General features: G+C 40.1%; 1 protein-coding gene across 1 annotated transcript in view; it reads left to right on the top strand.

Moving 5' to 3' along the window:
- LOC134530691 (thyrotropin-releasing hormone-degrading ectoenzyme-like) overlaps nucleotides 1-15,335 on the top strand; it is a 36,954-nt gene that overhangs the window by 2,938 nt on the left and 18,681 nt on the right. Inside the window, exons 3-9 of the mRNA XM_063365769.1 lie at nucleotides 5,509-5,700; nucleotides 6,627-6,782; nucleotides 7,620-7,729; nucleotides 7,972-8,158; nucleotides 9,256-9,406; nucleotides 9,773-9,878; nucleotides 13,608-13,689. Of these exons, the coding sequence (XP_063221839.1) occupies nucleotides 5,509-5,700; nucleotides 6,627-6,782; nucleotides 7,620-7,729; nucleotides 7,972-8,158; nucleotides 9,256-9,406; nucleotides 9,773-9,878; nucleotides 13,608-13,689 (984 nt within the window). The remainder of the gene's footprint in view (nucleotides 1-5,508; nucleotides 5,701-6,626; nucleotides 6,783-7,619; nucleotides 7,730-7,971; nucleotides 8,159-9,255; nucleotides 9,407-9,772; nucleotides 9,879-13,607; nucleotides 13,690-15,335) is intronic.

Raw genomic sequence — 15,335 nt, 5'->3', positions numbered from 1 at the left:
AACCACTACAACCACTAAACAAATACAGCCAAGTTAAGAAGGATGAGACTGTATCGCCGTTTCAAACGAGACGTTAGATAAAAGTAAAAGTTAGTAAGACTCGCTACATTATGAAATTATTCTCTAAGCTCTAATTCAACCAAGTTTTGCATCATTTGTACCTTCTTAGCACGAAAAATTGCATAAAATGTGTTCATTTAGCTATTTAAACATACAAACATCACAGTAACAAATTACTAGTGATAAAATGATAATTCTGTTGACGGAATAATATTTTATTTAATAGCTAAACATATAACATATACAGGACTATAATACGAGGGTTATTTTTTTTTTCAACCTCCGATCGGCTGTAATAAAAAAAACGGGAATGAATTAGGAAATTATTTTAATGTCCAAAGAAACGTACATCTTAACTCTATTTTCCCACATAATCACCGCGCAGATTGAGGCATTTGTCGTACCGATGCACCAGCTTTCCAATACCCTCTGCATAAAATGATGCCTCCTGCCTATCCAGCCACGTTTTAACAGTGCCCTGCAGTGTGATTACAGTTTCATTTCTCCATGGCATGCCCATTAATCGATACCCTAATCTCTCGTACACGAATCGACACGTCTCGTAGTGTTTACCCCCTTCCACCAACCATTAGACCAGGGTCAATAATTTTGAAAATGGTAAAAAGTGAAAACAAATAATAGTAGATTGAAACCCGTTAAAAAAGGTCGAGAATATAGTGAAAATGAAAGGAAAAATAATTTACGGGCGATCTGTTATCGGGAAGTGGAAGGGGGTGAGTTTTTAAGGGTAAAAAACTGTGTATCTCGATTTCCGGCAAAACTACAAGTCCTATGGAAAAATATTAAATGACAAAGTTGTAGGTAATAAAAATACCTACAACTTTTGTAATTACACTTTTTTCACATAACCCAAAAATTTATGTGAAAAATTCAAATAATCAAGTTTTTGGTTTTTTATTTTTATCTTATGAAAAAAAAATATTTTTCACGAAATTTGGTGAAAACTTGCCTTTTTATGTCCTAAAGACACTGTAATTTGTTTGATTTGAAATATTTATTTTTTCACCTTATTTTGACATAATATCGAAAAAAACACCCTAATTTTCAATCGAAAATTCTCGCGTCAAAATATCAGCTTTTTAAAAAAATTCGGAGAGTTATTTTGTTCGTTGAAATCTCTTCTTTCTGATAATGTAAAAAAATATACACATTACTATGGTAAATGTTCTCAGAAAATGCAAAGAAAAGAAAAAAAACTCGAACCCGAAAATTTTTTTTAATCACTATGTACAATGTTGAGCTATTTAATAAAATTTACTCTTTAATTACTTGAAAAACGTAAGATTCTATGTTACATTGATAAACAAAAAAATACAAATCGAAAAATACTACTATAATTAACAACCAAATAAGTTAATATTTAATAAGACATCTACAATATTTTGAGAAAGTTGTAGAATATTCTTTAAATTATGTGCCTATTTATTGCTATTTTAAGATAACTTATATACCTGAGTTACCCGCAGAAAGTGCAGCAGAACAACATTGTTACTTCAAACTTGGCTTGGTAACGAACTGACAGCAACAGATTGGGGCTGGAAGCAACATCAACGTGGGATTATGCCCAAATTTACAGAGAAGGAGTTAATTCCGGAAATATTGCTCAAAACTATTTGCTGCAGCTGTGAAACTGGATGTAACAGTTTAAATTGTGGCTGCCAAAAACATGGCTTAAAATGCACAAATTTATGCTCAAATTGTCATGGTTCTGAAAAATGCACCAATGTAGAAGAAAAAACCTACGAGGAAGTTAGTGATTCAGATGAAATTGTGGATGAAGGACCAATTCAGACTAAAAATAATATTGTATACGAAGAAGGTGATGGTCTTGAAGATTTCGAAGATCTACTAGAATCGGGAAGGTTTGTCGAATCTAACGATGAAGAAATGCCACCGAAGAGACATAAAGTAATGGATAAGTGATTAGGGGTCTATATAAGATTTATAAATATGAAAATTAATGCATTTTAAAATATTATTATGAATAATAATAATCAGTATAAAGTATCTAAATTCAATATTACGATTTACATTTATATTCATATATTATGAGATTTTCTATGGCATAAAAGTAATTAGAATTTAACAAATCAACTTTTTGACTAGAAAAATTGCAGCAATCACATTTTTTAATTGAAATCCCCCCTTTAAAACCCATCTTTAATATTTAGAACAACTATTTTCGCATGTTTCTTGGAATCTTTATTATTAATGGATTTGTAATTTTTTTGTTTATCAATGTAACATAGAATCTTACGTTTTTCAAGTAATTAAAGTGTAAATTTTACTTAATAGCTCAAAATTGTACATAGTGATTAAAAAAAAATTTCGGATTCCAGTTTTTTTCTTTTCTTTGCATTTTCTGAGAACATTTACCATAGTAATGTATATATTTTTTTACATAATCAGAAAGAAGAGATTTCAACGAATAAAAAACTCTCCGACTTTATTTAAAAAGCTGATATTTTGACGCGAGAATTTTCGATTGAAAATTAAGGTGTTTTTTCGATATTAAATCAAAATAAGGTGAAAAAATAAATATTTCAAATAAAAAAATTACAGTGTCTTTAGGACATAAAATGGCAAGTTTTCACCAAATTTCGTGAAAAAGAAAATTTGTTTTGCATAAGATAAAAATAAAAAGCCAAAAACTTGATTATTTGAATTTTTCACATGAATTTTTTGGTTATGTGAAAAAAGTGTAATTACAAAAGTTGTAGGTCTCTTTATTACCTACAACTTTGTCATTTAATATTTTTCCATAGGACTTGTAGTTTTGCCGGAAATCGAGATACACAGTTTTTTACCCTTAAAAACTCACCCCCTTCCACTTCCCGACCTCAGATCGCCCGTAAATTATTTTTCCTTTCATTTTTGTTATATTCTCGACATTTTTTAACGGGTTTCATCGTACTATTATTTTTTTTTTGTTTCAAAAATTATCGACCCTGGTCTACATGTGGAGCGGCCAACGCACACCTCAGATTTCGATGGGAAGTGTTTGATCACCCTCCTTAAAGTCCGGATTTGGCACCGAGTGACTATCACCTTTTCCTCACGTTGAAAAAGTGGCTTGAAGGACGACGCTTCAACACCAATGATGAACTGCAGAGCACTGTTAAAACGTGGCTGAATAGGCAGGAGGCATCATTTTATGCAGAGGGTATTGGAAAGCTGGTGCATCGGTACGACAAATGCCTCAATCTGCACGGTGATTATGTGGAAAAATAGAGTAAAGATGTACGTTTCTTTTGACATCAAAATAATTTCCCAATTCATTCCCTTTTTTTTATTACAGCCGATCGGAGGTTGAAAAAATATATAACCCTCGTACTTTCATCACATCATGGAGCAAAACCACAAACATCCATCAGCTAGTAATCTTGGAAGAATTTAATTTCTGCTTGTATAGATTGCTTTTTTAAAACAATTGCATTTCTAATATGTACAGGTAGCATTCCGAACTAAATATTACAGAGAGTAGAATTTTTATCGATAAGTTTTAAATTTCTCACTTCCACTTACCACCCTGTGGATAAATCCAAACACTGCTAACCCTTCGGGCATGTTCTATGTTCACCTTGGTGAGAGGCAGGACTATTTTTTAATCAATTAATATTAATGAATGTAAGTGTTATAAATTCCCCGATAATTTTATTGGCGTCTATTTTTTTTCTCTTACTGCTGCTCCCGACATTTTCTATGTATATTTCGCAGACATGTTACAATAAACATACTAAAAAATAGACATACGATATAGTGCCTTCTTTTAAAATGTCAACAGTCAATACCGTATAATTTTAATAGTAAGCTGGTTGTACTCAAGGGACTGGCAGCCAGATGAGGAGGTGGAAATTCATGTGTTTATTTGCGGGGACATATTGTTTTGGTGACGCAATGTGGCAGCGAACCGCAGCACTGCACATATATACAGAGCTAGTAATATACTTTTATTCGTCAGTGTTCCATTTTATCAGCAACTTTCTCAATAATTGTTTTGCTGTCGGCCCTGAAAGCACATTACATAATTTAAAAATTGTAACAGTTTACTGAATGTGGAAATCCCCGCCCTTCCAGTGTGATCATGGAAGGCCAAGGATCAACATCCTTCTTGTGAAGCCAAAGTTGATATTTGAAACTTTTGTTCCTTATAATTGCATGAGTGGGCGCCTAGATCAACTGTCAGTTTGAGTCATGCTTGGTCTAAACTGTAAATGAAACAGTCATTGGAGACTGGACATTCCAAACGACGAAAGTTATCTAATAATGTTCACAGGCTTTCAAGGCCATTGTCTGAAGTAGCTTGGCTTCTGGGTTGTAGCCGTGTCCTTGGCGAAAAAATTCACCGACGTTTCGGTCGACATTGCAGTCGCCATTATCAGGGAGCTGTTACCTACTGCTCCCTGATGATGACGACTGCAATGTGAATTATTCGCCAAGTACACGGCTACAACCCAGAAGCCAAGCTACTTAGAAAGTTATCTAAGCTGTGGTTTCGTGAGGATGTTGGAAATAAGACGTCTCTGTACGGTGGATATCTTCACTGGCTTCTGAAATGTACCAGTAATACCAGTCATACCAGTCTTACAGTACCAAAGAAAATTGAGGTTTGCATGAGTCAAGGAGTTCTTGAATACAATTTTTGGTATCTTAATTTCTAACTTGACTGTATGGTGTGCCTCGTAGGTGACTTGATGTAAGCTTTTCGACATACGCCATTGCTAAGCACATGTATGCCTGTAGAAGAAAACTACAAATACCCAAAAGACAAAAACACAAATAAAGAAAAAAATTGCTGTTGTCAACAGGATATAAACACCACATAATATTCCATAACAGAAATATGGTCAACAAACAAAGAAAAAGAAAAAAGAAAAATGGACTAAGAGCACGAAAAAAAACCCCACAAATGATGACAGCACAAAAATATTGAACCCAAAGAATTCTATTGGCTATTGTTTTGTGCTGCAGGAATGTTTCTCTCTTAATCAAAGGGATCCAAATATTTTTTAAATTCAATGCTCTGCTGGCTGAAAATATTTTTATTGCTAATAATGAAGGCTTATTCTTTGATTTTCCTTTTTATTTTATCGGGTTCCTTTATGAGTGGTGGGGAGTCCTCCCAGAGAATTTTGTGGCTATTTTCCCATGTATGTTCAGCAAGTCTGGATTTTAGGGTTTCACCCTTCTTGCAGTTGTTTTGTGTTCTTTGATTCGGGTGGATAGAGTTCTGCCAGTTTCACCTATGTACATGTGGCCACATTCACAGGGAATCTGATACACACAGTTGTGGGTTTGTAATTTTTCTGTGGCTGGTTTCACCTTAGTAACAATACTTTTAATGGTAGATTTAGAACGGAATGCTGTTTCAAGTGCCTCGCAGGTGTCAGAGTGGTGGGATGTTGAGGACAGTCGTGTGCTTGGCAGGTCGGAGCCGGTGTCCGTGGTGGACGTGCAGAGGAACTCGGAGCGGCAGCTGATCATCCTCCTCCTCTCCCGGCGGCTCAACAGGCACAGCAGCTACAGCATCCACCTGCAGTTCGAGGGGCGCATGGGCGGCGAGGGGGAACACGGGCTCATCCGCACCAAGTACTTCGATCGGGAAACCAACAACACCGAGTAAGGTGGAGAGAATATTTACTCTGACATTCCCTGTAAAGTTTATGGGAGTTTACTCTGATGGGCAAGTGATTAGCTTCAGAAAATCCACAGAATTGCAAATACAAATAAAAAAATATATAAAATTATTTTAATAATCATGCACACAATCACCTACACCTACACATACATATATCTTATATAGCAAAATGCCTATAGCATAACTTATTGTGAGATATGTGTGTTGGCTCATATTGTCTCCAAAAAAAATGTTTCCTAGAAATATATCTCATATAATATAGTTTGTAAGCCGTCTTCCCATAGGCTAAATCTTAACAGTATACGACTGGGACATACATCCTCTTAAATAAAAAATAAACACCATAGTATCTCACTTAAAATTGATATCGGCTCCCGCGGAGAGTACACCAAAGTCTAACATACTTATAATTCACGTGGAGATGTTAAGCACGGAATGGCAAAACGTTTACCTGGGGGCACCTCTGGTATCCGTTTCAATTAAATGTTTATGGAATGAGGCCTTGTAATGGAGACACGATGTAATTAATCGGTGGGAGGGGAAAAAAGACTTGAAGTGAAACCCACCTGCAACATCCATGACGTATCTCCCCTTGCAAGTACCTATACTTCACCTCGAATGCTATGCTGGCTTTTCTGCCTCTGGATCCCCTTACTGCCTAGGTAACAAATCTTCGATAGAACATATCCACAAATTTTGTCTGTTTATAACCACATTAACGCAAAAATTCATCATAGTCGAGGTAAGTGGTGGATTAAGGAAAATGATTAAGAAGAGGCGTGTGCCTGTGAGAAACAGTTGGCCCATCCCATATTGCTTGGCAGGACAATATTACAGACACATGAAACATCATTTGGTACAGATATATGGTTATGCACATTCATATTTATGTGCCCGTGTGGTCCAGGTGGTATGTCGTGACGAGCTTGAGGCCGGAGGACGCCCGCAAGGTGTTCCCGTGCTTCGACGAGGCTGAGTACAAGGCCACGTTCGAGGTGAGCGTCGGGACTCCCTCGCACCAGCACGTCTTCAGCAACACGCCACTCGCTGACATCGAGAACGTGTGAGTGGTTCTGCCCGCCATCATCCATGGATGGACGACGGCTGTAGACTGTCCATTCAATCTGTTACACGTTTCAACAACTTGTCTGGTATTAGAGCTGTCATGTATGTCAACGATGGCCTCGAGCGCAGAAGACAAGACTCAGTCTACAGCCGTCACTACTCTATGTCAGCATCGACCACACTCATTGCTCTCAGTGTGAATGATATAAAAAGGTTACAAACTGGCGGTCTTTTAAATTTTCCTAAAGCTTGCGAAATAGGTTCTGTACAACCTTTTTCTTGTCCGACGTGGCATCGACCAAGCTTTGGGAACTTTTTATGGGATGGTGTATTATTATGACATCTGTAGCTGACCAAGTGAAATTATCAATTTTAACCCTACCTAAGATACAGACTGAATTTTCTTAATGAGTACCAAAATTTAACATAGAAGGCTGTATAATATTTATAGGATGTGATGCCACAAATTGAGATTGATAATTTCAAAATGAAACTATAGGAAAATAGTTCAGTACCTCCTCCAAATTCTTAGGAGAGAAATTGAAAGGAAACAGTGGTTGATGTGGTTCTATTCCCCCTCACCAATTAGAAAATAAAATTATGCATACATTTGGTTCCAGGTTAACTGGATAATGTAAAACCATCACTTCCACGTTCCTCACTCTAAAGAAGACTTAATTATTTAAGCTATCAAAACAATACAGAAAATTGTGTTTAAATGCCGATTTCATTGGTAGAAAAGGAACAGGAAGTATTCTTGCCTGGTTCTCAGTTGTATCCCGTGGCATGGATCAGCTCTCGCGGATTCAGGCAGTTGGACTGTCGACTGTTCCAGCGATGGTCTGCCGGGCTGGTACTGGAAACACTTCCCTGTGACACCCCTCATGTCCACCTACTCCGCCGGCATAGTGGTCCTGGAGTTCGAACATTTCAGCCAGCCAGAAGGTAGGTCACATTTACCTGGTTCAGAGAACCCTAGGTCCAATGACTTCGAATCAAAGCCCGAATAATCCACCTTCGTGCATTGTCGATATTTTATGTTGTGTTGCTTAGTTTAGGTTAGGTTAGGTTATGTTAGGTTGGTTAGGTTATGTTAGGTTGGTTAGGTTAAGTTGTTAGGTTAGGTTAATGAATTGACATTCTAAAAAAATTTCCACATAAAACTGTAGACAATTCTTATTGTTCAGGGTCTTTCCACATCGTGGGACCTACATCCATCGAGAGCAGCATCGAGAACACTATAAAGTACCTGCAAGATGTTTACGAATATCTGCAAGACTACTTTGACTTCCCGTACCCCCTGCAGAAGCTGGACATAGTGTTCGTGCCTGGAGTGTACCGAGGGTCTGCGAGCTGGGGGCTCGTCGTGCTGGGGTGAGGTACTACATCACACAGCTGTCCGTGTTATACGCGAGAGTGCGGGCCATCATACCCAAGAGTTATGTTTTCCAAGCAGAGGGATCAGCACTGGAGAGCTGAGTTTGTTTGATGCGCACACCCCTGCAATGAAACTAACGATCTAATTGCATGGTGGATTAAAGAAAGGGACAAATCTACCTCGATGGGGTGTGGCTATGTCATGGGCACGGCCGTGTGTTGTACGTGAATACGTGAACATAACACTATATATTCACTGTAACTATTTTAAACTAATGTTTTATATACACAATCGATAGATTTTGACGAGAGCTGACGATTTAAACCTAACGAACGTCGTAGTTCCTCCGAGTCAAAAGTTATACTAAATGGAAATCTCGAAAACGCAGCAAAATGACCTCAAAATGGCGGCGCTTACCCCTCCACCACGCGCGATGCATCGCAGTCCTCACTTGGCGTAACGAATTCTTTGATCCTTTAGCTATCCGGTGGTGTAATAAAATTTTGGATAGAGATGATAGATATGTAGCTGCAACAGCAAACTGTATCCCCCGATTTTGTTATCATTCGTTTGTTCAATTGTCTCCCATTATGGAAGCAATTCTAAAGACGTATTCACGTCAAAATTGTGTTCTTTCTCGACCCGCCTGAGTAGAGACCGGAAAATTTCGCGAATTCATTTCGTGATAGGCTAAAATACAAGTTAGTTATACCTCAGTGCTGCTTCTGCTATTGGCTCACAACTCACCTGGATGACTCTGTGCCAATGAGAAACACCCGACCAAAGCTTTATCGAATCACAGGCTGCTACGTTGGGACGTCTCACAAGACAGCAGCCAATGAGTGGGTGGCATTTTACCGAGTGTACGTAGAACTGTGGAGTTTATTCTAGAGGTCATTGAACCCGCGAATTTTTTCCTGTCCTATGCCTGAGAGACAGAACACGTGTGCATCAGAAGTGTATAGTTTATACGCCTTGCTATCACCCGAATTGACGGATGGCAATGGACGAGGTCTTGTATCTCCAGTGTCATGTGGCAGGTCGCGGCACGTAATGCCGCACTACCCGGGGTTGCCTGTGCGTCTCCCTGCAGGGAGGACTGTGTGACCTCTGCGGACCGCCGGGGACTGGCCAGCAAGATGGCGGCGCAGTGGGTGGGGCACCTGGCCACGCCCCGGGGGCGGAACGACTGGCCCGCCTGCGCTGGACTCGCCCTGTTCCTGGGACACCAGTTCCGGACCGAGGTACAGCCACTAGCGTGGTCGACGAATCATGGCTCACTCTCAGTAAGTTTTCAATTAAAATCAACACTGAAATATCTGGACACTCGGCAATACTATTAGCTGAATATAGTTTGACAAATAAAGGAAGTAGCTTAAATTTAAAAAAATTCTAAATAACTTCAAAAACATCTATCATACGAAAATCTAACTGCTAAAGTAAAATTTGGTTTTCAATTATTTTAAAAACCTAAAAAACGTTTTGTTAGGGACCAAAAAATAACGTTTTTATGCCTAGTTAAATATTTATCTTAACCACTTATGAGAATTAAAAGAATACTTTAAAAATTTTAAACTACGAATTTCAGAGTGTTCTGTTTTATTTTACAGTTTAAATATGCGGACGAATTGGATGAAACCAGCTTCAACTACGGATATGGGCAAGAGATATTTCAACAAGTGCGTCAGTCCGAGGCAGAGAAAATGAGGAACAAAGGTAGGAGTATGCTACTTTATCTGTTTATTCCTTTGGCAGAGCATTTTGTAAAAGAAAAAAGCTATATTTAGAACAATAATTGGATATTTAGGCTTTTTTTTTAATACAAGAAGCACTAACAAGCGCTATTCATATGAGATTATCTTGGGTCGTTACCACAACGCCGAAATACCATTACACCGAATGTCAAAATTGACCACAACGCCGACAGCTAGAAAACTGCTGTGTACCATAACGCCGAAATAACTGAATGAATTTGTGTGTGTTTATTAAATGTACCTTAATGCTGAAATACCACAATCAAACCTAACCTTACCAAACCAAAACCTAACCTAGCCTATCCTAACCTAACCTAGCCTAACCTAACCTAGACTAACCTAACCTAGTCTAACATAACCTAGTCTAACCTAACCTAGTCTAACCTAACCTAGTCTAACCTAACTTAACCTTTGTGGCAGTCCTGCGATGACATTTTTCGGCGTTAGTGTATTTCGGCGTTGTGGTAATTCGGCATTGTGGTAAACAGCAGTTTACTAGCTGTCGGTGTTGTGGTCAATTTGGCATTTCGGCGTTGTGGTATTTCGGCGTTGTGGTTCGTCCCCGATAATCTTCCTTAAAGTTGCATGCCTTCATTGTATTACATACCATCAGTCTGGAGAATATCCTTTCTTCCCAGCCTGTGGCTATGCATAACACAAGACTGGGTGATCTGAGTGGAAATGAAATGCATAAAGCATCATTTCTGTCCGAGAACAGTTTATAGTCGGCATATCGCGGGCGAGTGCACGGATAAGGCGAGACACGTACTTCAGAGCCGCCTGTGCCAACGTGACTCATCTCACAGCCCAAATCACAGGGAACAGGACCGGGACCATTCGACTCACAATCAGTCGGCGGCCCGCTCGCATGCCGACAGCCAGACTTTTCAGTACGCCTGAAGGGGAACTGCCTTCGTGTAATTTGGCTGCCCGAACAGTTCCAAAGTTTACCGAAGTTCATTGCTCACCCAGGTTCGTCTTTTAAATAACTGTCAGGCTATGTTAAAAGTACTTAAAATAGTGTGGACGATTAGTTACGTTAGGTTACCTACTGTTGGGAACTTCACTGTCCAGGCCAAAAAATGACTTAAAACAGGACTTAAAACAAAATTCCGTTCAGGTGATTATTATTTCGTCCAAATAAACAGAAATACAAATAAAATGTAAGTATTTCCTTCACTAGGGACTTTACAGGTTTGAGCAGCTTCACAATCCTCAACCAGTAGTGGATCCAGAGGGGGGCTAAGGGGCTCAAGCCCCCTCCAAAAGCATCTCGGTTCACTATTGTTTTAGTGTTTGCCTTGATAAAGCTTAGTCTCAGCTGGGTCAAGCCCCTCCCAAACCAAAATCCTGGATCCGCCACTGTCCTCAACTCGTGGCCTGGTCACTTAGTCTAAAAACATAAAAATAACAATCTTTAATCACCTGTGAATCAATAAGTCATTTAACAAAACCTATACCTGGACTAGTGAATATTAAGGCAAAAATTCTGATTAATAATATACCAAAATGACAGCACTGCTATTACATTATAATAATTACTGAAACACTGCTCGTAAATGGATTAACAACAAATGATTGTTAAATAAACAGGTGAATAATAAACTGAATATAGTGTGACAATTAAGTGAAGCCAACTATTAACTGTCCCTACTCGCTTAACATTCATACTGAAGAAAACAACTACTCGCGAGTAGACAGAGCACGAGTAAAAAATGACGCATGAAATATCCCGACTCGCTCCAGCTGAGCTGTGGGGTATTTTTATTCCGACTATTACTTGCAGAACTGGAGATTATGTCTGTCTGTAACTATACTCCGCCCGAAAAGCTTGGCGTACTCCAGTAGACATGGTAATAATTCTCCGGAACTGCCTCCGTGCTGAACTTCGGGCAACCGTTGTCCTCTGCGCCCGGCCGCCCGACTGTGGACTCGCTCTGCTCCACAGCATTCTCAGGTCCGCTCCAGACTCAGCTCTTTCTTCATTCATCTCCCCCTGACTGCGCAGTCTCCGCCTGGATGGCGAAGCACACGCTGGACCGCGTATTTCCAAACCATAGGTTGACTCGCGTGCTGGCCCTTGAAGCGCGCTGGAATTGGTCGCGGCACTGACGGGGGAGGAGGAGGGCGAATTTTATGATGGTAACGATTATTTTGATCTTGCAGGGGGAAGTGGAAGAAATATACCATCATTACGTGGCTAAGGAACACAAAGCCAGGGTTGGCTTGAAAAAAATAAATGCAAGATAACAAAATAGCCGAATGCGAGCATGTGTACTGCTGAAGATTCTGAAATACTTAGTAAAAACTATTTCAAAAGACTTAAACTCTAAAAAATTCAAAATTGTTAACAATGAAATGAACAGTGGAGGTTTTAGTTGAGTGCTATTTCAAAGACGGATTGCCTCCGCATGGGGAACCCTGGTAAAGAAACTGGCTCCCCATTTGGAAGCCACCTAGAAGTAACGGGGGTCGACATAAAACATTGTTACATTACAATAAAAATACTGTGAAATTGTGTGTGCAGTTGGTTGGATGAGGTTAGCTAAATTACAAATACTATAAAATGACAAGGGCCATTTATTACATTAAGTTAGCTACATTTTAAATTGTGAATTCCTAACCACATTATTTTTAATGTAACTAACCTAACCAACCGTCCACGATATCAAAAGTATTTTTAATGTAGGTAACATAATACCACCTACCAGTTTTAAGATATCACACATTTTTATATTTATACCTCACCTAGCCACCCGTTAAAATGGTAACTATGTTAAAAATTTGAATTTTTACTATCAGAAAAATAATGATTTCGTTCAGAATTACTAATGTTTTAACAATTCAACATAAAGCTTTCAACCAGATACTGCATATACGCTATAAATTCGATTTAAAATTCAGCTCCTCGGCGGTTGAATTTTAGGTAAGCAGAGAGAGAAAAAAAATGCTACATGTTATGATTTTGAGGTCCCGATCACTATTGAAGAAAACTGTTTGCAAGCACATCTGTATGAGTTCCAACCCAAGGTCGGCACCCTCCTCCTGTCCTCCCAAATATGCGCCCTTTAAGGGTACAGGCTATTGGGAGTCGGTTTACATATCGAGCACAGTAGAGCGGATGAAAAAAAAAAGCCCAAGGTACAGGTAGGTGAATATTCGGGCGTGCTGAAAAAGTGTTTGTGCTTCGACAACAGAGGCTCTGGCCTAACTGGCCCCTCGGGAGGGGATGTCGTCCCCAAGATGCTCAGACTGTGGCGATGTGATTGGCCGACCAGCCCAGCCAAACAGAAAACAGACACCCAGACACTAGGGTATAAAAGGACCTGCATCCTCTGGGTACATGTAACTTTTATAGCATTACACAGCCTACCAGCGCACACATAGGCCCGTGTGCCAAACCTATCCCACAAGACACGCACCCCCGCCGTCGATTCAAATGTTTCTTCACCAGTGTGGGGTGCACCTGAATTACTATGCACTTAGCGAGTTATAGAAACTTCGGTTTCTGGCCTCGCCCATGCTTACTGCCCCGGATTGCAATATGATGAATCGGTGGCACCAGTCAGCCAGACTTAGTCTACCTGATGATGGCAGCTGCAATGACTGGCGAAACGTCGCAAGGCAAACACCTGACACGGCCTACACCCAGAAGCCGAGAAAATACATAATACATGTGATTGTTTTGCAGTGTTCTGGCTCCTGCACATGCTCCAGCACAGCCTGACGGAGAAGACCCTGCGGACCGGCTTGCACGAGCTGCTAGTGGCGAGGTGAGACCGCGACAACACTACAACACTACAACACTGTTAGCATTTAGGGATGACAAGGACACGTGTTACACCAAGTTCTATTATTGACTTAAGTGACTCTCAAACTTCCTAACGGGCCACGGCTGTCTTATTTGTTTCACTTTGAAAATATATGAACCTTGCAACGAACACCTGCGAATAATTTACACAGTCAATTAATGTCAATAGTTTTGCACAGGAATAGAACAAAATAGCTAATAGTTTAGTTAATGTGGCCACGAAGGAGGAAAGAGAAAAAGAGAGAGTGAGAGTTAAAGCACGAATTATAACGGCAACATATTGAAAAAAATCATTTTAGTGCTTGAATTCCTTAAGCTACAATTTCCAGTTTACACAATTTCATGCAAAGTTATTTTCGTTCTCCTTAAAATTATTCCCTCGCCTCTCTCCTGTTTTATTTGTATCATCCCCTAAACTTACATAGTTGTCTTAAAGTGTACTGACGGCACCCGTAGGTGATCCCTCTGCTTTCACAGACCGTCATGCCGCATGGCTGCCTCGCCAGGGCGTGTGCGTCGTTAGCACGGGCAAGAAGAACACATTCAGTGCAGCATACGTGCAGCGCAGTGCCACATCGAAAACGGATGTTGAACCCCCTCCATTTCCTGGAGAGCCAAGAAAAACAAACTACCACCATTCTGGCAGTAGGACAATCGCTTAAACATAATCTACTAAAAGACAAATTGTTTTCCTGGATTCTCCCTGCTTACAGTAGTCAGTGAGCCTGCGATTATAGTCCAAAACCTAAACAAAAATATTTCAAGTGCATGGGATAAATACTAGCAGATTAAAATAAACAAACCCAATAAACTCTTTAATAACAATACAAATTCAGTTAAAACTTTTGACGAAATTAACTTCTGATGGAACCAGGTTTTCGCCTTTTACAGAATGTGAATTTACTAGAAATCTAAACCCGTTTATCACTGCAGAGTTAAGACATCTTTTAGTAGGGGGAGCGTGGTGGTTCTGGAATGCTCAAAAGATATGGAAATTAGAGTAATCAATAAATGTAACACACCTTTCCCCTCATATATCGAAATTTTTTCTATTGTAACCCCTCCCCCATTGTTTTTCATTAGCGAACTAGCCCCCTCTCCCTCATTGGGGATCACTCCTCTTGATAATTATGTCAAGCAGGCGGGGAGTGACGCTACCTTGCTGCAGGATGTGCTGGTGAAAGACGTGGCCTCGTCCTGGCTGAGAAAGGACCTCTTACACGTGCTGGGTGTTTCCAGGGACTGTGTGGTCCGCAGGCAGTTCCTCCTGTTCTCCATAAAGGACCTGTACCATCCCTGACAAGCAGGCGAAGAGTGACGCTACCTTGCCGCAGGATGTGCCGGTGAAAGACGTGGCCTCGTCCTGGCTGAGCAAGGACCTCTTCCCAGTGCTGGGTGTTTCCAGGGACTGTGTGGTACGCAGGCAGTTCCTCCTGTTCTCCATGAATGACCTGTACCATCCCTGACAAGCAGGCGAGGAGCGAAGCTACTTTTCGCAGGATGTGTCGGTGGAGGACGTGGCCTGGTCTTGGCTGAGCAAGGACCTCTTACACGAGCTGGGTGTTTCCAGGGACTGTGTGGTCCACAGGCAGTTCCATGTGTTCTCAG

The sequence above is a fragment of the Bacillus rossius genome, chromosome 1, assembly GCF_032445375.1.
Source record: "Bacillus rossius redtenbacheri isolate Brsri chromosome 1, Brsri_v3, whole genome shotgun sequence".
In the NCBI taxonomy this organism is placed as follows: domain Eukaryota; kingdom Metazoa; phylum Arthropoda; class Insecta; order Phasmatodea; family Bacillidae; genus Bacillus; species Bacillus rossius.
Note: the sequence above shows the minus strand (reverse complement) of the source record. Positions and strands in the feature narration are given on the sequence as shown.